The sequence below is a fragment of the Notamacropus eugenii genome, chromosome X, assembly GCF_028372415.1.
Source record: "Notamacropus eugenii isolate mMacEug1 chromosome X, mMacEug1.pri_v2, whole genome shotgun sequence".
Taxonomy (NCBI): domain Eukaryota; kingdom Metazoa; phylum Chordata; class Mammalia; order Diprotodontia; family Macropodidae; genus Notamacropus; species Notamacropus eugenii.
The window spans coordinates 25,341,171-25,364,274 of NC_092879.1; the positions used below are offsets into that span (position 1 = coordinate 25,341,171).

The following is a 23,104-nucleotide window of genomic DNA, read 5'->3' on the forward strand; positions in this document are numbered from 1 at the left end:
GTAACTGTCTTGTAATTCGTGGCTGCCGTCACTGTCTGCAGTGATCTTTGAGCCCAAGAATGTGAGATCTGGCACTGCTTTCATTTCTTCCTCCTCTCTTTGTTCTGGAAGTGATGTGGCTAGTTGTCAGGATCATGGCAGTTTGTATGTTAAGCTTCAAGCCAGCCTTGAACTCTCCTCTTTCCTCCTCGTCAAGAGGCTTCTTAATTCCTCCTCACTTTCTGCCATCTGAGTGGTATCTTCTGTATGTCTGAGTCTGTTGATATTTCTCCTGGCAACCTTTTTAATGATCCAGCCTGTCATTTCTCATGATGTCCTCTGCACAGAAGTTAAATAAGTAAGGTGATAATGTGCAGCCTTGCCATACTCCTTCTCCAGCCTTAAACCAATGAGTTGTTTTAATGTTTGGTTCTGGCTGTTGCTCTTTGGCCCACGTACAGGTTCCTCAGGAGACATCAGATGATGTGGTATTTCCATCTCTTTGAGGGCTTGCCACAGTTTGTTGTGATCCACACAACGAAAGGCTTTAGTGTAGTCTGTTATGTCCTTATTCAAATGCCAGTCAAGGCCTCAAGTGTAACTTGGAGTGGTTAGTCACCGGTGTCCCTGAGCGTCTCTGTGACAGGCCACTGATGCCAGAGGCAGGACCGGAATCCAGGTTTCCCTGAATCCCAGGCTTGCCCTCTCTCCCTGACCTCGTGCTACTTTGTTGTGTGCCCCTCAAGTCATTGGTGTTCTCTTATTCTTTTGTTATTCAAAGGTAGAAATTTTCCCCTAATGAGCATTGGAGTCAGAGCCCATAAGCATTCTCATGTTATCTGTTGGTTACTATTCTCTTTAATGTTGTATTTGTGATTGGGTCTTTGATATCCCCATTGTTGCAGCCATCATGTTTCATCTCCTTTTTAGGCCTTTTTCTTTCTGCTTGCGTTTATTGTTACAGTTTTGGTCAGATCGCAGAAAGCAAAGGATGTTATTAAGGCGTATGCTTCTTTTACGTGTGAATTCTTCGTGCCTTGGCAGTTTTTGTATAAGTGTCATTGGAGTCTGAAAACTAAGTGTATGCTCCGAAGATTCTCACTCAGAAGTCTCCATATCCCTCCCCTCCCTCCCCAAATAGACCCATTTCCCCCAGCATTCTGCTCAACTGTGTAATTTGATTGTTGTGGATCTTTTTGCTGGATCTGAAGCAAGTTCCCAAGTGAAGGAAACCAAAAGCTCCTACAGTGTTTTTGCATTTCTTTTAAATTCTCAATCTCTTTGCTGTTGGTGCATGGTCACATATTTAAATGGTTGTGTGGCCTCTTTGATGAGAGTTTTCCCTGCATATTGTAGCTCCCAGCCCATGTAGGCAGACCTTTTCTTCTTATGCACCTCTTGGGCCATGTTCTCCCCTGAGTTTCCTACAGAATTTAGTAGGAATGGCATATCCTTGCTTTCTTTGGGCATCACAAGGTTGCCAGTGATCGTGCACAATGTGGTGGAGCTCTTGAGGATGTCCTTCCAACTGATGCCATCATCTGGAGAATAGACATTCTTCCCTTACCTGATTAATTTCCTCTGTGGATGTTTGGGGTGGTTTCAGGTCTCTTCCAAGAGGTTCTGAAGTGTTCCAGGGCTTGATCCAAACAAGAAGCTTCTGTCTTCTGCACAGAGGAGTGTTTGTTGGTGAATCCCTTTTCAGGGGACGCTTTCTACTGAATCCCTCTGAGACCAGGACAGATGGTTTTTGATGAGCCTCTGTCTCCCTGTTTTAGGCCTTGCCTGTTATTTATGACCAGGCAAGCAAGTTCTTGACCACCATCTCCTCTCAGGCCCTTATGGAGAGAGCCTAGGACCCCGAGCCCAACACCCTTCCAAATTATAATACTTCCAGCCTCATGTCTGTGGCCATCACCCCAGATATTGATCCTTGCAGAAGTCTAGCCTGGCAACTGCTCCTGCAGATGCTTTGAGCACTTCATTTGTAGATACCCCTCCCCCAATAAAAGAAAGTTCTTGTCCCCAAAGTCCTTGGCCCTGATGGATGGCTCCCTCTCAAAAAAGGTGTATGATTTTATGATGGAAATGACAATCAAATTCATTGCTGTCTACTCTGCCACCGCACCTTTAGGACCGTGGGACTTTTCCATCTGACTTGCCAATCCAACTTTTCATCTGTGTTGTCTGTTTCATTGGAATGGGAGCCCCTTGAGATCAGGAGCTATCTTGCTGTTCATGTGTTTCCCCCAGAGCTTAGGAGAATGCTTTGTACCTAGTAAGTGCTTTAATAAGGGCTTTCTTCAGCCATTCCTTATTCATTCTCTGTTCTTTGATATTTAAGGGCATCGAGTGATTTGCATGCATGAGTGGGAGACCCCTTTTGGGACTGAAGCCTTTAAGGTGACATTTTGTTCTAGGAAGCCAAATGCTTGTTATAGTCAAGAAACCATAATCACCGCGGTGTCTTGTGTCCTCCACATCTTTCGGACTGTTGTCTCGTGTTTAAGATTCAATCTGCTGTCCACCGTAAAATGCTACCATCTTTCCTGTTAGTACCCTCATGGAGAATTCTCTTGATGCATGTGTTTGTGATTTTCTCTAAAATTTTATGTCATTGGGAAAGTATGCATATAGGTAGAGTGTTACGGATGTTCTGTCAGTATCAGTCATTTCCAAGATCATTTCCCCCCATGCGTTGCAGTCTTCTTTTCCTTGCGATACCTTGGCATCACTTGATCCCTCAGTTCCCCTCTTAGTTGTGTTTCTCCAGTTATTGGTGATTTGGAACATTTTTTATATGGATATAAATCATTCGTGTCCATTGATGTTTTGATCATTTGTTGAGGCGTGGCTTTCATTCTTGTACATTTCAATCAGCTGTGTATATCTGTATCTATCTATCTATCTATCTATCTATCTATCTATCTATCTATCTATCTATATATATATATCGATATCTACATCTATATCTATCTATATCTGTATATCTGTCTATATGTATACAAGCTTAGATATCAGACCTTTTTCAAAGAAACTTGCTGCAAAGATTTTTTCCTCTTCTAATGTCCAGCTTTTTTGATGTGTTGCTATATGCTTTTTGCTACTATTTTATTTAATATTTTTGCAAATTGATAGCTAGTACGGATCCCGGGGTATGGTTCTCTTTCTCTGATTGGACCTCTCTCAACGATAGGTAAGAAGACTTTTGACCTGTGTCATAGAAGAAATTAGGTGCATTTTTGCAACCACATTATTCTTTTAATGTTTGATAGGACTCACTTATACATCCATGTGGTTGTGGAATTGTTTTTCATTCAGAGTTCACTTACAATTTGTTCAATTTCTTTTTCACAGGTTGGCGTGTGTAAATTCTTTGTTTCTTGTTTTGTTAAAATCTCTATATTTTGGATCTATGTGGCATCTATTTCAGTTAAGTGGTCAGTTTCATTTGCATTCTGATTTCTCCTTTTTCATTTTTGGTACAGTTCATTTGGCTTTTTTCTCTCTTATTTTAATCAGATTAAGTACTGATTTATCTCTTTGATGATTTTTTTCCCCTGAACACCCAGCCTCTAGTCTTATGTATTTATCTGTTTATGGCAGGGGTGGGGTTACTTTGATTTGTGTTACTATCTACTTTGATTTTCAGCCTTTTGCTCCAGACCCTTATTTTAACTCTGAGTGAATCTGTTGAGGTGTGTTTTTTGTTCCTAATATGTCTTTGGATCCTACTTTCTAGGCCAGTCTGCTACCTTCCTGTATTTACTAAGTGGTTCACCCTATTCTGATTCCGTGCTGTGATTGCTTTTTGTACATTTCCCTCTGTCCTGTCCTTTTACACCTTTTGCTTTCTTCGACCCCACCTTCCTCTTTGAGAGAATGGGGAGGGAGGGCGCTCATCACTAGTGAGTTATATTTTTGGTGGTCTGCTTCTGTTCTGTTCCTCCTTCTCTTGTCTTCCCCTCCACCACTCCCTGGTTATGGGTTCTTACCCTTTCTCTTTGCTTTGTTCTCTACTTTATGATCCTCCCTTCAAAGTAAGAGTCTGTTCTGTTCCAGTCAATCCCCCCCCCGACCCTATTCTGCCTCTTGATCCACCTCTCCCTCTTCTGAATTCCAACCTGATTCCTTGTTGAATTTAATGTATCTTTGTACTGAACTCTGTGTGTGTGTGTGTGTGTGTGTGTGTGTGTGTGTGTGTGTGTGTATGCATGTGTGCATGTATATGTTTGGAAATGTTCTATTTGGCATTCAAAGCCCTTCACCACCTAGCCCCCTCCTCTCTTTCCAGTCTTCTCACCCCTTAATCCCTGACATGTCCTCTTCTGCCCAGTGACATGGCCTCCTGGCTGTTCAGTGAACAAGACACTCCATTTCTGTGTGTCGGGCATTTTCTCTGGCTGCTTCCCATGCCTGGAATGCACTTCCTCTTCAACCCCCACTATTTACCTCCTTTTCTTCCCTCCAGTCCCACATAAAATCTCCCCTTCTACGGGAAGCCCTCCCGAACCCATCTCAATTGTAGGGCTTTTCTTGTTTTAATTATTTCCTATTGATCCTGTACAGAGCTTGCTTTTCGTGTATTTGTTTGTGTGCTGTCTCCACTAAGGGACTGTGAGCTCTCTGAGGGCAGGGGCTACCTTCTGCCTCTTTTTGTATCCCCAGCACTTAGCACAGTGCCTGGCACATAGGAGGCGCTTAATACATGTTTATTGACTCGAGTGGAATCAACCTGAGTTCCCATTTGGCCTCAGACATTTACTGGCCACCTGATGCTGGCTAAGTCACTTAGCCTTTGTCTGCCTAACATTCCTCATATGTAAAATGGAGTAATAATCACACCTTCCTCCTGTGGTTCTTGTGAAGATCAAATCAGATAAAATTTGTAAAGCACTTACAAACCTTAGAGTGTTATGTACATGCTATCTTTCTATCTGCTTGTGTTTCATTTCCTCTGTTTCCATTTTGATGATTATGTTGATGATGTTATCTTTTAGGCAGTGCCCCTGGTTCCCTGGGATGCTCCTGGTCTCTTATTAGAGCAGCTGAGGGGTGAAGTTTCAGGGGGGGCTTCAGGTGATTCATCTCAGAATTCTGTCATCCTTCCTGAGCTAAGTCGGATTGCTGAGAGGGGGCATAGCAGGGGTCAGAGGGAATCCCATGATTGGGATAGAATGATAAAACCAGAAGAGCGGATTCTGGTAAGATGGTGGCGTAGGTCAGATAATTCCAAGCGCTCATGATTTTCCCCCACAAAAGAATGAAAATAGCACTTTAGGGCAAACAATGTATGGGTGTAAATAAATAAGAATAGGGACACAACTACTGTTTTCCTGGGATAATTCTAGAAGAGCAGAAGAAAAATCCCAGGAAGAAGTTTGGAAAGCCAGAGCCAGCTGTGCTCTGAAGTGTGGTGGTGGTGAGAAGGAACAAGCACGCTCTTGAATGAATGCAGAAGCAGTGGGGCAGAAAGCCTTGAGATTGGAAGTTATGCTTCGGTTCCAAGGTAGAGGGGAGAACTGAAGATCTGGGGGAAGAGGTACCATTTCCCATCCCACAGGACTAGAGGTGATTACAAAAATTAGCTATTATTGTGAAATAAAATGCACAGGCAAAGGAGAAAGGGATTATCTTCAGAGGAGAATATTGAAGCAAAGAAACCCCCAGAGAGTAACATCACTTGGTCCCCTGCCCAAAAAGAATTTTTAGATCTTTAAAAATGAAATGACCGAGATGGAGGAAAAACTAAAAAAAATAAAAATAAAAATAAGAATAATCCAAGAAACAAATGTTATGCAAAGGAAGTCAGCCAATTAGAAAAGGAGATCCAGAATCTTAAGGAAGAAAATGACACCTTGAAAATTAGAATTGGACAAAGTAAGACCAGTAAAGTTATAAGAGAGCAAGAAATAATTAAACAAAATATGAAAAATAGAGAAAGTGAAACATTTTCTAAGAAAAGCAATAGATTTGGAAAATAGATCAAGAAAATATAAAAATAATCAGACTAACTGAAAGTTATGATCGAACACAGAATCTTGATACAATAATACAATAAATAATTCAAGAAAATTGTCCTGAAGCATTAGAACAAGGCGGGGGTAGGGGGAGTAGAAAGACAAAATTCATTGATCCTGACTTAAGAGATCATATGAGGAAAACTCATAGGAATGTCATAGTCAAATTATGAAACCCCCAGCTCAAGGATAAAATATTAAAAGCATCAAGATTAAAACAATTTAAATATGATGGAGTCACAATTAGAATCACATAAGACCTAGTAGCAGAGACCTTAAAGGAGCGCAAGTCTTGGAACATAGTATATCAAAGAGCAAAAGAACAGGGGCTCTGGCTAAAAATATCATACCCTGCAAAGTTAAATATTATCCTGAATGAAAAAAATGGACATTTGATAAACTGTCAGACTTTCAAGACATCATTAAAAAAATCCAGAACTTAATAGAAGATTCAACATACAAGAACCAAGAGAAATATAAGGCATATGCCAATGACTGATAGTAAGGGATTCATAAGGACAGACTGCTTACCTTTTATATATGTAAAATGTATGTCAGAGATTCTTATTAATAATTGGGTAACTCATAACAAAGATTGGGGTAAACCTGACCTTGATATTAATTTAAAAAGTAAAACCATTTAGGAATAGCTAAAAAGATTAATTATCTTATACAAATGACTTGCAAGAGGAAGAATCAATACAGAGGAATTAGATGGGGGAGGAGAGCTGGTAGTTGTGAAAACCTACTTTCATTGGGAATGGTTTTAAGAGGGAACAATACATAAATCTTTAGATGAATATAAAAATCTTCTAAATTGAGAGGAAACAAAATGGTAGGGTCATAGGGAGGGGGGAGAGGAGAAGGGAGGGATCTTTACAGAGGAGTGTGAGAGAATCAGTTAAAAGGGGCTATAGAAGGGTGTTTAGACTTATGGGAATGGGAGGATAGGGGAGGGGAGTAGGCAAGTAATAGGGCAAGGTAGTGGGTAGAGGTCAAATAGAGGAGGCAGGAGGGATAGGAAGCAAGAGATGTGTACAAAAACAAAAATCAGGAGTATAATATTTTTGGGAAAGCATATGTTTATATGTATGTGTGTATGTATATATGTATATGTGTATGTATATAGCTATAGCGAAACATAGCTTTATTGTAGCCTTCTGAGGGGTTGGGGGGAGGGAAAAAAGAACAAACTAAAAAAATGCATGGCAGAGAACAAAAGAAAATTCACAAGGAAGCAAAGCATAGATGGACAATTCTCAACATAATATGTATTATTCATCATACAGACTTTCTTGAAATGAAAATGTATTGTTAACATATTTTGAATCCTCTCATGTTCTGCTAGGCATATGGCATGATTTTTTTCTTTTTACTTTGTATTTAAGTTCCATTATTTAAGTTTATGATATGTTTTTGTTTTTTTTCTCTATTGGTGATTTGGTTCTTGACTCCAAAATAAAAAAAAAATTTTAAAAAAATGAATGAGAAACTGACCATTTTGGTCATGTGAATTTGAAGAGCTGTTGCACACGCTGAATCAGTGCAGTTAGCATAAGGGAAGCAGTCAGCCAGATGAAAATTTTATATCCCATCTCCCAATCAGTGTCTGCTGTCCAAAATATCTAGGCTACCAACAGAGAGATAGAGGATCAAAATCTATGCCCCAGGAGAGAAGTGGTCACGGTGTATAAACCAATAGTTGTCGAAAGGGCTGTGTCCTCTTAACAACAGCCAGTCACTTGTAATGAGAGAAATGCCAATCAAAGCAAACCTGAGGTTTCTCTTCCCACCCAACAAACTAGGTGCCAGAATAGGGGCAGAGTTACTTACTGTGGAAAGGTTTTTGGAATGATAAGCACCGTCCCAGCACTGTTGGTGGATCCATCCATTCTGGAAAGCCATTTGGAATTCTGTGAAAAAGGGACTCAGATAGCCCTCCTTCCTTGGGCCTGAAGGTTCCACTGCTAGGCATAGATCAAAGCAGTTCAGTGCTCAGAAGCAAGGCCTCATGTCCACTAAAATACTCCTAGCAACACATTTTAGTTACAAAGAATTGGAAACCAAGATGATGCCAATGGGTTGTGACATAGTTCATCATGAGGTCACATATGAATGTAGTGGAATACCGCTGTGTTGCATCAAATGAAGAATTCAGAGACTCATGGCTAGACTTACATGAACTGATGCGGAGTGAAGTCAGGAGAATCGGGAAAGCCACGTGGACATCAACTCCCCAACAATGTCAGTGGATGAACACCAAGAAAACAGTGGAGCCTGCCTTGTGTGGAATGACAGTGCCCAGGCATGGCCCCAGAGGGGCTTCCCTTCCATGCACTGCCTCATGACAAAACACATTCCCTGTGTTTTGAAATTGTGTCACTGTTGACACCATTAAAAATAGCTCTCAGTGCAGAGGGAGCCATGGAATATGGCCAAAGTCGAGGGGATGAGGCCTCAGGGTATCAGGTGGCACAGCCTGCCCATCCTCTCTGCATGCCTGTGCTCACATGTGCTCCCCACATTATTGTCATTTCTTTCTTTTGAAGAGCATTGCAGGCAGGGAATTAAACTGGTGAGATGAGAACCAGTGTGAGGCTTTCAGCTGCCCACTCCTTGATATCAGTTAAGAGATCTGGGCTTCTCATCATTTCTGCCCACCACCCGACTGAGGGGTGACAGGAAATAACATGCAGGCCTCATGAAGTTGACTACTGCTTTTTTCGCTCTGTCCCAAAAAAATTCATAAACAAGAGTGTGTGAATAAATAAGCAAATAAATATTGAAAAAATACTGGCAAAGTTGGTCATCATCTGTCTCATAAAGGTATAGGACAGTCCCCAACAGTTAGCGGTGTTCTTAGAAGTGATAGAATGTAGGGATATATTTGCTTTCCAAGGCTAGTATGAGATTGCCACTTCTATACCTCTCACTTTCAGTCTGTTCCGTAACATTTCTTTTTTTTCCATGGAGGGGGATAAACATGCACATGTTTGCAAAACAGGTCCTGGAGGGCTTTGCAATGCAGCAGTTCCAGGGGCACCCTCATGCTCTTCCTGGTCTCTCTTCAGGTTTTGGTTTGTTTGTTCATTTGTTCATTTCTTTTTTTAATCCAGAAACTTCCACTTGTAGGAAAAAATGTTAGGCACTAGGAGTACCATTACAGAAAATGTAAAATGGTTCTGTTGTCTCATCAACTCAAGAGTTCCCTTTGGTGACCCAGATCCCTGCCCTGCTCCCCATCCATGCCAGCCCATCCAGTGTGATTCTTGCCCATTTTTTACCTTAGTTTCATCCCTGGGTGGATTTCTACCCCACCTCCCCCCGCTGCAAGCACTGGGACGTTCCTTGATTTTTCATGATCGTTGGGTTATTACTGTTGTTCAGTTATTTCAGTCATGTCCTCCTCTTCATGACCCAATAGGGGTTTTTCCTGGCAAAGATAGTGGAGTGGTTTGGCATTTTCTTCTCCAGCTCATTTTCCAGATCAGAAAACTGAGGCAAACGGTGAAGTGACTTGCCCAGGGTCACACAGCTAGTAAGTATCTGAGGCCAGATTGGAACGCAGGTCTTCCAGATTCCAGGCCCAGCACTCTATCCTCTGTGCTACCTAGCTGTCACAGGGTTATCAGCAACTCAAAAATGATGAGTAGCGCGATGATGAGGACATCTGATGAGAGAAGGACTTTTAGCTGTCTAGTTTTGTCATCTTGTTGAATGAAGGAATGAAACAAGCACTGATTAAGCATTTACTGTGTGCCAAGCATTGTCCTCTTTCCTTCTCTTCCCACTCTTGCAATCAGAAGGCTGTATTTCTCCCTACTGCTTCATGGGAGGCAATCCTGGACCCCTCTTTCCAAAGCTATTCTAGAAACATAGCAGTTTTGGAATGAAAGATGCTGTCACATGTAACACAACTAATGTGAAAATGTGTTTAATAAGAATGCATGTGTAGAGCCCATATCAGATTGCATGCTGTCTCAGGGAGGGAGGGGAGAGGGAGGGAGAGAAAATTTAAAACTTATGGAAATGATTGTTTAAAATTGAAAACAAGTAAATTTGAAAAAAAAAATTTAAATACAATGTTACTGTCACTATAAAAAAAATAAAAAAAGTGGTAGCACATGTACCCTGCCACTAACAGGAACAAGATTTCCCAAATGGATGTATCTGTCACTCTCCCAGCCCGATGGTCTTTATGTATCCTCTTCCATTATCTGTTGTCATGCTAGAGTTTTAACTTAGCTCTTGGTTGTTCAAGAGAATGGAACTAAGGAAGGAAACAAAGCACTCGCTATGTTGCAGACACTGTGCTAAGCATTGGGGACACAAATAGAAGCAAAAAGAAAGTCATTCCCTGTCCTCAAGGAGCTTACATTGTAATGGGGGAAGATACCACACAAAAGGAAGCTGACAAAGGTGGGAGCACAGAGATGAATGTACCCATTGCACATGATGTTGAATTCTGGAAGATTGGGAACAGATCAGGTAAAGAAATGAAGACTGGTCTGCCTGGGCCCTGCACAAAATGGAGGCCCCAGGTAGAGCTCACAAATATAAAAAAAGGGGCTGGCCTGGTGGGTGGATGTTCCAGGGTAAGGAGGCTGCAGGGATAAATAAGTTGGATGTTCCAGGGTAGGGAGATCCCACATGTTGGGAGAAATGCCATGATTAGACTGTAGCTGAAGCACGGTATTGAAGTCCAGAAAGTCTGGAGCAGAGACAGGAGTCCAACACAAACATTATCTTCCACCTGCCCCCCTCCAAACCTATCCCTTTTCCAAACTTTCCCTGTTTCTATCAATGGCACTTCCTTCCAGGATCCAGAGTTTGTAGCCCCAGTGTCATATTCACCTCCTCACTTTCTCTCCTGAGATATTGACTCAGTTGCCAAATCTTGTTTCTACTACCTCTGCCTGTCTTTTATTCCTCTTACTCTCTACATGAGAGTACATAAAACATGGCCACCACCCTAATTGGATCCTTCTTCAACAACTGGTCTCCTTGCCTCAAGTCTCTCTTTACTACCGCCCACTTCCATGCAGTCACCAAATAGATTCTACTAAAGTACAAGCTTGCTCATGTCACTCCAGTACTCAGTAAACTCTACTGGATACCAATGGCCTCTAATATCAAATCTGAATGACTCCAGCCTTCCTTTCCAGTCTTATTACACATTACTCCACTTCATGGACTCAGCAGTTCAGCCAGATTAGCCACTTTATTGGTTTTCACATATAACACTCAATTTCTCATCACTGTGCTTTTGCCTTGGCTGTCCCCTTGCCTGATAGGCCCTCCTTCCCTGATGCACCTTCTTAGAATCCATTCTTTACCTTAAGACTCAGCTCAGGCACCATCTTCTACATGAGAACTTCCCTGATCTCTGCAGCTAGAGCCTTCTCCCCCAAATCATCTTGCCTTTGTTTTGTCTATCTTGGCAATGTCTGTGGAGTTTTCAAATCGATGAGCCCCTTGGTCATTTATGTCTCTTGTATTTACTAACCGATTCTAGTCACCTTCTCTTCCTATTCAGTCTCTGCACAAATTCAAGGCATTATTAATGCCTGCTTTGGTCATGAATAAAAGCCTCATGTTGTCTCCGGGATGTAGATGTGGGGGGGGCAGTGTTGGGGGGACAATGCTTCCTGTTCCCAGCCTTTCTCATGTAGTGCCTCCTTGTAATAGTTGCAGAGCCCCTGAGGATAGTGATTATGGCTCATTTGGTTATGGAAGTCATAAGGTAGCCTCCTCTGCTCCTACTGAGGGTAATTAGGCATCCAGCTGACTGGCTGTGAGTACCTATTTCCTTTACCAGAGTCCCATTAAGTTATAGCTCATTTCCCATTTCAGACTAGGAGATGGTGCCATGGCTCTTTCCAATGGGAATACTAATTAAAAAGGCAAAGGCCAATGGGAGCTTGGATTTTCATGATTATAGCTGACTTGTCCATAGGCCCATACTGAGACGGAGCCCTCCTAAGCCAGCCTTTGGTCCACTACCCTAGTATGTTTCCCCCAACCCTAATGCCCCCAATAGAAGGCCCAGAAGAATAGTCTTTCTCAAAGGCATGGAGCTAGAAAGCCGCTGAGTGAGGCCTGGGATCCTCCTTTTCTGACTCCAGACCCAGGGTTCCTAACACTGTACCTTGATGCCTATCTTGCATGTAGGTTTGTGGGTGGGTGAGAAGAAGGAAGGGACCCTTTTTTGAATTGGTAGGGCCCTCTCCCTCTGTGGCTGCTCATGCAGCTTCCTAAGAGCTGGGATCACCCAGAGCTATCCCAGTGGCAGGTACTGGGCCTGCCAAATCCTCTCCTATCTCCCCCCATAGCCTGGGTCTGCCACCCTTGAGGGTCCTGTGGCCACTGCCACCTGCCACATATGGCTAGCCCTGGGGACCCACTCTCTTCCTGGGATCAGTGGCAAAAGTGACAAAGGAGATACTTGTTGGCCACACTGGCAGCGGCCACCTCTCTGGACCTTACCATAACCTGCCTATGGTAAGCTCAGCTGCATCCTTAGCCTCATCTGCCTCCATTCCCACTGTGCCCTCTGGACCCTTCCTCTGTTGGGGTATAGCAAAAACAACATGGGCTCTCAGAGTCAGAGACCCAGAAGCTGGGTCTCTACCTTCCCACTCAACCACTCTCTGTAGCTTGACCTCTAAGGAGCCTGACTCCATGCATGGGCATGTTCCCTACCAGAAGACAGGTCTAGAGAGCCCAGGAAAGGAGAAGCTAGGCAAACCTCTAGACCAGCCCCAGTAAGAAAACTTTACAGCAGGAGAACCTGAACCCTAAAGTCTCCCTGGTCAGTTAGTAGAGGAGCCAAGACCCCACAAAGCAGAGGTTCTGCATGTTTGCACTTTTCTGTTGATTTTTGTAGTGGTCGTTCTTTGTCCTTTGTTCTCAAAGATGACCAAGGATGTCGGGAGGGTGATTTCTTGACTTGCAAGTGAATTAGATTTAAGTGAGGCAGGGTTGGTGTAGCTTTCACTCTTAGCCTCTCTCCTCCACAGTCATCAGAGTCCAGTGGCAAGACATAGGTCAGGACTACTGACCATGACCCTGGGTGCAATGGGAGACCTTGGCCTTTTTAAACTAAGGTCTTTCCTAGGTCTTAGGGTGACTGAGGCAATACCCATTCAGTGATTTAAAGCTAGGTAAGAACTGAGGGAAAAGATAACCCAGTTTGCCTTCAGAAAAGAATCAGTCTGGGAGGGGAAGACCCTCAGTGTTTCTGACCAGAACAGGAACAGTGCCTATTTAGGACAACCCTGAAGGCCTTTTGTCAAGCAGCTCACTCAGGGATGCCCCTAAGTGGAAAAAGCTGCCCATCTTCTCCTAAAGTGTCTCCTTCTCCTTTGGGCAAATCCACAGTTATGTGCCAGCAATTGTTCAGGTTCTTTCTTGGAAGTGGGGAAGACCTCAACTTTGCCTTGGGAGCAAGGGAATCAAAAGATGGAAGAAAGAGGGTGGTAAAGGAATGTGAGGGGAGGGGAGAAAAAACAAAGGATCACAAGAAGCCAGGTCTTTGGACTTGGGAGTCCTGACTCTGACACTTATGTTCTGGGGGACCTTGGGACCACAGGAGCAACTAGCATGGAGTTCCCAGTTCTCTACTCCAGACATCAACTGTGGGGGTGGGGCAGGGCAAAGGGTACAATTCTTATCCCCCATTCACCCCATGGCTATCTGTTCATAGACCTTCTCTACCCTTACCTGGGAACCTGTTGTTCTCTGAGACCTGTTACGTATTGGGGGTGGGGTGGGTGGGGAGTGAATAAATCAGGGGCAAAGAGTATGCCAGTTGCTGTAGGCCCTTTCTCAGTAGAAAACTCGGCATTAGTCTATTTTGGTCCCTGCCTTCCTCTTTGTTCTTTCTACTGTGTCCTCTGGGCCCCCCCTCAACCACATTAGAGCATAAAGACCAATAGATGTAGGAGGACCCAAGTTTGAAAAATTACTCCTACCTATTAGTTGTATGACTTTAGGTATGTCATTTGTCATCTTTGGGACTCAGTTTCCTCATCTATAGAATTAAGGAGTTGTAAGGTTCCTTCTAACTCAAATCTAAGATCCTAGATCTTCTCAAATATTGTCTATATGTTGGTGCTCACCAAAACCTAACTCTCTCCTGAAGATCACCCCCTCCCCCCCCACACCCTCTTCCTCCATACCTTCTGTACTTCTGGATTTCCACCACCACTTTCAGGGCCTCCTTTTACCTCAGTCTCCCAGAAAACTCCTGTAAAGTTCTCTCTATCTCATCCAGACCCTTGTTGCCTATGGAACTCTGGGTCACTTTCCCTCCTTCTCAATCACTTCAGCCCCATGGCTCCATCCCAACTCTGATCCCCTGTCCCATGGAGTCCCTATTAGTCATCCTCTCCACCACCTATAGGAAGGGCCCTATCTTAGACAACCCTCCTCTCCACCCCTTCCCATATCACCCCAAATTTACCCCAGGTTTCTGAACTGTGTTAACTGTCGGCTCCCTTCAGTAGACTATTAGCTTCCTGCAGGCAGACACTTTTGTTTTTATCACATAGTGCTCCATTTATCATTGGGGCTTAGAAAGTACATATTGATCGAAGAAAACTGAGTTTTCCTAGTCATATCCCCAGTGGTTCTGTTTCTTCTCTTTCCCCTAATATTGTTTACAAAAATATAAACTAAAAAGGAAGCCCCTCTTCGAGAGCCTCAGCTCATTCTGAACTTTAGCCCTCCTGGAACCATCCATTCAGAACGATGCCACATTCTTATATTTATCATATGTTACTTGTCCTTCCTTCAGTCTTCTCTACTTGTATGTGAAAAATGTACTCTGGTGGTTGAGTTCTCAGTGCATCCACACAGGTATAGACATCTCACTCCATTTTCTTCTCCTTGGAATTATTTCCCTGAGTGTTACCTCCAGTGTCCCCCATCACCCTTGGGTAGACTCCCCAAGTAGTATTTTAGTCCATGAGATCTCACCTCTCTCTCCTTCTTCAAAACCTGTGAAATGCATTTTCCTCAAATCTAGGTGCATACTCCATGCTCAGTGTTCCTTGCCTTCCCCTCCTCCCCACCCTCCCAGTGGTCTTTCTCCCAGTTGAGAATCCAATCTAGCATAGAATTCTGTCCCTGTATTGTTTCCTTTGCAATAGAAATTTCACCAAATCCCAAAGTCCCAATGAATCAGTACAAACTGAAAACAATCAGTAGCCTGTCACACTCATCAGATTCCCATATAGTCTGTCATATCCAAAGCAAAGACAGCTTTGTGGGAGTGCTGAACTGCTATTCACCTCAGATGGTCCAAAATACTGACTCTATCCTGATTTAGTCTTTCAGCCACTGGGTGATGCTGTTCTCTGAGAATAGGAAGAAACATGAAGAAAAAGGAAGTGTTATAGCCAGGGACACACACTGAGAAAGCACGGTAAGAAATTGAATCTAAGTCCTCTGAGACCAAGGCCTTCCAATCTGGAGGAGTTTGGACTCTGGAAAGGGCAGCTAGATGCTGCTGCAGTGGATAGAGGCCTGAAGTCAGGAAGACTTATCTTCCTGAGTTCAAATCCAGCCTCAGACAAAAATGGCTTCTCTCTCCTCAGATTTCTCATGATACTTTGCCTCTATTTCTCTCTCAGAATAATATAAAGAATCTGGATTTGGAGTTGGGAGACCTGGGTTCAAATCCCAGCTCTACGAAGTAAACTATTTTCTTTTTTGTTTTGTTTTTCTTTCTCATGGTTTCTCCCATTTGTTATAATTCTTCTATGCAATATTCATAGGAATGTATGTGTAGAATGTATATCAGATTTCAATGCTGTCTTGGAAGGGAGGGAAGAGGGAGGGGGAGAAAAGTTAAAACTTATGGAAATGAATGTTGAAAACTAAATTAATTAACTAATATGTATCTATATATATAGATATATGTATACATATACACATACATATATCTATATATATAGATATATATACATATACACATACACATACACACACATATATCCTAGCTCTACTACCTTTGTGACCTTGAGCAAGTCCCTCAAAACCCCCAAATTTGTTTTGTTGTTGTTCAGTCATTTTTGGTCCTGTCCAATTCTTTGTGACTCCATTTGGGGTTTTCTTGGTAAAGATACCAGAGTGGTTTGCCATTTCCTTCTCCAGCTCATTTGACAGATGAGAAAACTGAAACAAACAAGGGTGAAGTGACTTACCCAGAGTCACATAGCTGGTAAGTGTCTGAGGCCGAATTTGAACTCAAGTCTTACTGACTCCAGGCCCAGCACCCTATGCACTGTAGTGCCACCCAGCTGCCTCCTAGAATTTTTTGCATAAATGTAAAAATTAGAGGGTTGGATTACATCCACCTCCAAGATTCATCCCAACTCTAGATTCTGGATCTTATGATCTCCTCTGCATTTCTCACTGACCTATCAATTTCATTTAAGCACATGGCTTTCCCCCTTCCCACCTTACCTCATCCCAATCCATATACGCTCTTTTAGAGTGGTCTGTCATATCCATTTTGTATGTACCCAGTGGCCAGAATAGGACATATGTGTAGTTGAAAACTTCCTGTTCCACTGGTGTCTATTCTTGCTGCACATAGACTGACCCCCCAGTCCTCCTCACCTTGGTCAACAAGTCTTGATGAGGTGCTATGGCCCCAAACCCTACCCTTTCCCCAACTGCCTCCTACCCCCTTGTGGCTAACCTTCCCCTGAGCAGCCTTTCCCCTCTCAGCTAGGCTGGTCCAGACCAGCTTGGTGGGACCAGCAGGGCAGCCCTGCACAGCCACCTTTATTTGTACCAGTCTCAGAGAGAAGGCAGCAGGGGAAGCCTCCTTACTGATAGCCATGCACTGAATTGAATGGATAGCAACATGCACATCCAGCAACACCCCAAACTCCCAGCCAGGAAAGCATCCTGGTAGATGACTGCATCCTTTACTTAGTAGCTCGTATTCAAGGTGCTGACTGCTTTTCTTAAGTATCTGAAAGTTGGTTTGGGACCAACCTAAGGAGACCAGGGTCACTGATTCCTACATGGACTTAATGTTCCAAACTATTCTCCCCAAGCACTGAAAACTCATGTCATGTCAGGCTCCATCCTTCTCACTGGTATTATTCAGCTGACATAGCTGTGTGACCCAGGGCAAGTAACTTGACCTCTTTTTGCCTCATCTTCCCCAAGTATAGAACAGGGGTAGCAACAGAGTTGTTGTGAGGATCAATTGAGATAATATTTGTAAAAGCACTTAACACAGTGCCTGATGTTCCCCTCCCTTCTCCCTGGTGGAGTTAGCCTGGGTTTTACCCAGGATTCCCAAGGCTGGTGGCCAACAGTGACTCAGAGGCTACTGCTTAATCAGGGATGCTGATTTCCACAGGGTGGAAATGACTTGCCCAAGACCACACAGCTAGGAAGTAGCAGAACTTTGGGGATCAGTCCAAACTGATGGTGTTGTGGCTTGCAGAGACATGGCCAAGGCTAGTAAAGTCATTTGTGTTACACAAATGGAGACCTGTAACACAGAGGGGCTATCCCCCTTATCATCACTCTTTAGCTAATAACAATTTTGCAGATTTACACAAGGCTTCAAGAGGTAGCCTGGTACAGTACAAAGAGAACTAGATTTGGAGTCAGAGTTTGAATCCTGCCTCCCCCATTTGTTAGACTAGGGCATGGCACTTAACTACTTTGGGTCTCAGTTTCCTCCTCTGTGAAATAAGGAGCTTGAACTATCTGGCTTCTGATGTTCCTTCCAGCTGTGATGATCCAAGGTTTGCCTACCTAGGTCCCCATTTTACTGATGAGGAAACAGCTCAGACACAAGTGACCACCCAGGACTATACAACAAACATGTTGGAGCAAGGATTCAAAGCCAAGGCCTCAGATTCCAAGGTCATTGCTTTCTTCTGTTCTGCCTGCCTCTTTCCTCCTCCTTCCACCTCAGTTCTTTCTCCTCCCCTTTCCTTTTCCTTCTTTGCCTGCTTAGGTCTCAGATCTCCCAGAAAGCATCCAGGGCCTAGTTTAGCCCTACTGTCAGGCCCTCAAGCCTGAAAAATAAAGTTGGCTAACCTTCCTTCACCCAGAGAGCTTTGGGTTCAGCTAAGTTCATCACTGCCTTCCAGTGGGATAAGGTCAAGTCTTGGCACTTGGGTCCAGGAAATCCTGAAGTAAGTGTCAAAGAGCAAGCCAGGGTTCTAAAGGATCCTGGAAGACAGCAACCAGTCCCTTCCCTTCTGTGAGTCTTATTTCCTCCTCTGGAAAAATGGGACTGATTAGTCACTAACTACCCCAGGGCTATTAGGAGTTCCCTGAGTTATCATTTTCCCCTCTAGAAATGTAAACAGCTTAACTTTTACCTTTTCATGCTTCTCTTGAGTCTTGTATTTGAAAGTCACATTTTCTACTCAGCTCCAGTTTTTTTTATCAGGAATGCTTGAAAGTCCTCTATTTCATTCAATGAAATTTGACTTTCAAATGGAAGACTCAAGAGAACCATGAAAAGGTAAACCGGAAAGAGAAATAGGAAAGTGGGAATCAATAAGGTTAAACTGTTTACCTTCCTGCAAAGAAGGAACTTTCTCATTATTAGGGCTGTCAGGAGTATTCCTAGACAGAGGGCCCGGGTGTGAATTGAATATGAAAGGATTCTAAAAAAAATAAAAGTAAAGGGTGAGAAAGAGAAATGCACTGGGAGAAGGGGGAAGGGAGAGGGAGAATGGGGTAAATTATCTATAGACATAAAAGAAACACAAAGGAGCTTTTACTGTGGAGGGGAAGGTGGGGGAACAATTGATTCTTACCCTCATCTGAATTGGCTCAGAGGGAAGGACATACACTCTCAGTTGGGTACAGAAATCTATCTTACCCTACAGGAAAGTAGGAGGGGAAGGAGATGAGAGAAGGGAGTGATGGTGATAGAAGGGAGGGGGGATTGAGGAAGCAAAACACTTGAGGAGGGACAGGGTGAAAGGAGAGAGAGAATAGAATAAGTAGGGGTGGAGGGCGGGGAATAGGATGGAGGGAAATACAGTTACCAATAGTGACTGTGAAAAGAATTTTGAAGCAAGTTTCTCTGACAAAGGCCTCATTTCTCCAATATACAGATCAATGAGTCAAATTGATAAAAAAATAAGTCATTCACCAATTGATAAATGATCAAAAGATATGAACAGTTTTCAAATGAAGTTATCAAAGCTATCTGTAGTCATGAAAAAAATGCTCTGAATCTCTGTTGATTGGAGAAATGCAAATTAAAACAATTCTGAAGTAATATCTCATACCTATGAAATTGGCTCATAGGACAGAAAGGAAAAATGACATGTTGGAGGGGATGTGGGAAAATTGAGACACTGATCATGGAGTTGTGAACTGATTCATCCATTATTTAATTTGGCACTAAGCCCCAAAACCAATAAAGTCACACATATCCTTTGACCCAACAATAATACTACCGGGTCTGTATCCCAAAAAGAGATTAAAAAAAAAAAAAGGAAAAGGACCTATATGTACAAAAGTATTTATAGCAGCTCTTTTCTGGTGGCAAAGAATTGGAAATCTAGGGGATGCCCATCAAATGGGGAATGGCTGAACAAGTTATGGTATATGATTGGCATGGAATACAATTGTATTATAAGAAAAGATAAGCATGATGCTGTCAGAAAAACCTATATGAAAAGATGCAAAGTGAAATGAGTAGAACCAGGAGAACACTGTACAAAGCAACAGCAATATTGTAAGATGGTAAACTGTGAATGACTTAGCTGTTCTCAGCAAGTGATCCAAGACAATTCCTAAGGACTTGTGATGAAAAATGCTCTCTATCCCTGGAGAAAGAAGTGATGAAGTCTGATAGAGATTGAAGCATGCTTTTTTTTTTAACTTTCTTTTTCTTGGAGTTTTGTTTTGTTTTGGTCTGTTTTCTTTTACAATATGACTAATATAGAAATATATTTTGCATGACTACATATTATAACCTATATTAATTTGTTTGCCTTCTCACTTGGCGGGGGGAGTAGGGAGGGAGGGAAATAATCTGGAACTCAGGGGTGGAGTCAAGATGGCAGAGTAACAGCACGCACTTTCTAGAGTGCTGCCCCCAAACCCAGTCAAATACCTGTAAAAAATGGCTCTAAACAAATTCTGGAGCTGCAGAACCCACAGAATGACACAGTGAAGCAAATCTCCAGTCCAAGACAGCCTGGAAGATCTCTGGGAAATGTCTACGTGCCGTGCTGGGAGCAGGGCGCAGTCCAGCATGGGCCACGCCAGCACAGACAGGACCTGAGCAGGCCTTGGGGAGACTGAATCTCTCATACCTGTGGTGGATTCCAGACTTACTGACCCCAAAACTCTGAGGATAAATTGGAAGGTCAGTGGGAAAAGCCTGTGGGACCAGTGCAAGAGAGTGGAGTGGTCCAGCCCCAGCCCCAGGGCAGCAGAGGATGGAGGGGAGAAAGGAACCCATGGCAGCCACAACAGCAGCAGTGGCAGCTGCAGCCACTGTTTCTGGAGCTCTAGACCCACAGATTGTAGGGGAATCAAGAGAGTGACAGCACACTCCCCTACCCCTACTGGAAGCAGAGAACTACCTTGACAAAGAGCTTAAAAGTCAAGTAAATGGCTGGGGAAATGAGCAAAAACCAGAAAAAAGAATGACTATAGAATCTTACTTTGGTGACAAGGAAGACATGCAAACAGAAGAAAACAAAGTCAAAGCTCCTCCATCCAAAGTCTCCAAGAAAAATATGAATTGATCTCAGGCCATGGAAGAGCTCAAAAAGGATTTTGAAAATCAAGTAAGAGAAGTAGACCAAAAATTGGGAAGAGAAAAGGGAGTGATGCAAGAAAATTATGAGAAACGAGTCAATTGCTTGCTAAAAGAGACCTAAAAAATGCTGAAAAAAACAACACTTTAAAAAATAGACTAACCCAAATGGCACAAGAGATCCAAAAAGCCAATGAAGAGAAGAATGCCCTAAAAAGCAGAATTGGTCAAATGGAAAAGGAGATGCAAAAGCTCACTGAAGAAAATAATTCCTTAAAGATTAGAATGGAGCAGGTGGAAGCTAATGACTTTATGAAAAATCAAGAAATTATAAAACCAAAAAAATGAAAAAATAGCAGAAAATGTGAAATATCTCATTGGAAAAACAACCGACCTAGAAAATAGATCAAAGAGAGACAATTTAAAAATTATGGGACTACCTGAAAGCAATGATCAAAAAAAGAGCCTAGACATCATCTTTCATGAAATTATCAAGGAAAACTACCCTGATATTCTAGAACCAGAGGGTAAAATAAATATTGAAAGAATCCATCAATCACCTCCTGAAAGAGATTCAAAAAGAAAAACTCCTAGGAATATTGTAGCCAAATTCCAGAGTTCCCAGGTTAAGGAGAAAATACTGCAAGCAGCCAGAAAGAAACAATTCGAGTATTGTGGAAATACAATCAGGATAACACAAGATCTAGCAGCTTCTATTAAGGGATCACAGGGCTTGGAATATGATATTCCAGAAGTCAAAGGAACTAGGACTAAAACCAAGAATCACCTACCCAGCAAAACTGAGTATAATACTTCAGGGGAAAAAATGGTCTTTCAATGAAATAGAGGACTTTCAAGCATTCTTGATGAAAAAACTAGAGCTGAATAGAAAGTTTGACTTTCAAACACAAGAATCAAGAGAAACATGAAAAGGTAAACAGGAAAGAGAAATCATAAGGGACTTACTAAAGTTGAACTGTTTACATTCCTACATGGAAAGACAATATCTGTAACTCTTGAGACTTTTCTCAGTATTTGGGTAGTTGGAGGGATTATATACATATAGACAGAGAGCACAAGGTGAGTTGAATAGGAAGGGATGATATCTAAAAAAAATAAAATTAAGGGGTGAGAGGAATATATTGGGAGGAGGAAGGGAGAAATGGAGTGGGGCAAATTATCTCTCATAAAAGAGGCAAGAAAAAGCTTTTTCAATGGAGGGGAAAAGGGGGGAGGTGAGAGGGAAAAAGTGAAGCTTACTCTCATCACGTTTGGCTTAAGGAGGGAATAACATGCACAATTTGGTATGAAAATCTATCTTACACTACAGGAAAGTAGGGGAGAAGGAGATAAGTGGAGTGTGGGGAGATGATAGAAGGGAGGGCAAATGGGAGGAGGGAGTAATTAGAAGTAAACACTTTTGAGGAGGGACAAGGTGAAAGAATAGAATAAATGGGGGGTAGGATAGAATGGAGGGAAATATAGTTAGTCTTTCACAACATGAATTTATGGGTCTTTTGCATAATTACACATGTATAACCTATATGGAATTGCTTGCCTTCTCAGTGGGGATGGGTGGGGAGGGAGGAAGGGAAAGAAGTTGGAACTCAAAGTTTTAAAAATGAATGTTAAAAATTGTTTTTACATGCAACTGGAAAATAAGAAATATAGGTAATGGGATATAGAAATCTATCTTTCCCTACAAGAAAATAGAGGAGATGAGTATAAGGGAAGAGAGGGGTGTGATAGAAGGGAGGGCAGATTGGGGGAAGGGATAATCAGAATGCATGGTGTCTTGGGGTGGGGGGAGGGGAGAAATGGGGAGAAAATTTGCAACTCAAAATCTTGTGGAAATGAATGTTGAAAACTAAAAATAAATTAATTAAACAAAAGAATTTGGAACTCAGAATTTTAAAAATCAGTGTTAAACATTGTTTTTACATGTAATTGGGGAAAAATAAAATACTAAATAATTTAAAGAAAAGAAATGTCTCCGAGTCTGTTTCCTCAGTTTCCATAAGGATGAGAGCGCTCTCCCCCTCCTGGGGGTGGCTGTAAGGAAGACTCTTGATAAACCTCAGATCTCTAGAGAAATGAATGACAGATGGAGGGAGGCAGAAACAGTGGAGCTCCTTCGCTCTTAACTCCAAATTAGGTGAATGAAGCCAAGGCTGGTCAAGTTGAAGAGTAGCAGGCTGGTGCCAGAGGCTGCTATGCCCATTCTTTGAACTGGTTACTTTCTAGCCAGAAAGTTAAGGGATTCCCCTTCTCACCCCATTTCCCTCCACTTCACCCTATTCTGTGGCCCCATTTAATCTGCCAGCTTTGTTTTTGT

General features: G+C 42.5%; 1 protein-coding gene across 1 annotated transcript in view; it reads left to right on the forward strand.

The window, feature by feature from the left end:
* Window positions 1–21,890, forward strand: part of LOC140516288 (uncharacterized protein C8orf48-like) — a gene marked incomplete at its 5' end in the record, with an annotated part of 35,724 nt that extends 13,834 nt beyond the window's left edge. Inside the window, one exon of the mRNA XM_072627298.1 lies at window positions 15,331–21,890. Coding sequence (XP_072483399.1) covers window positions 15,331–15,417 — 87 coding nt within the window. The remainder of the gene's footprint in view (window positions 1–15,330) is intronic.
* Between the last annotated feature and the right edge of the window lie 1,214 nt (window positions 21,891–23,104).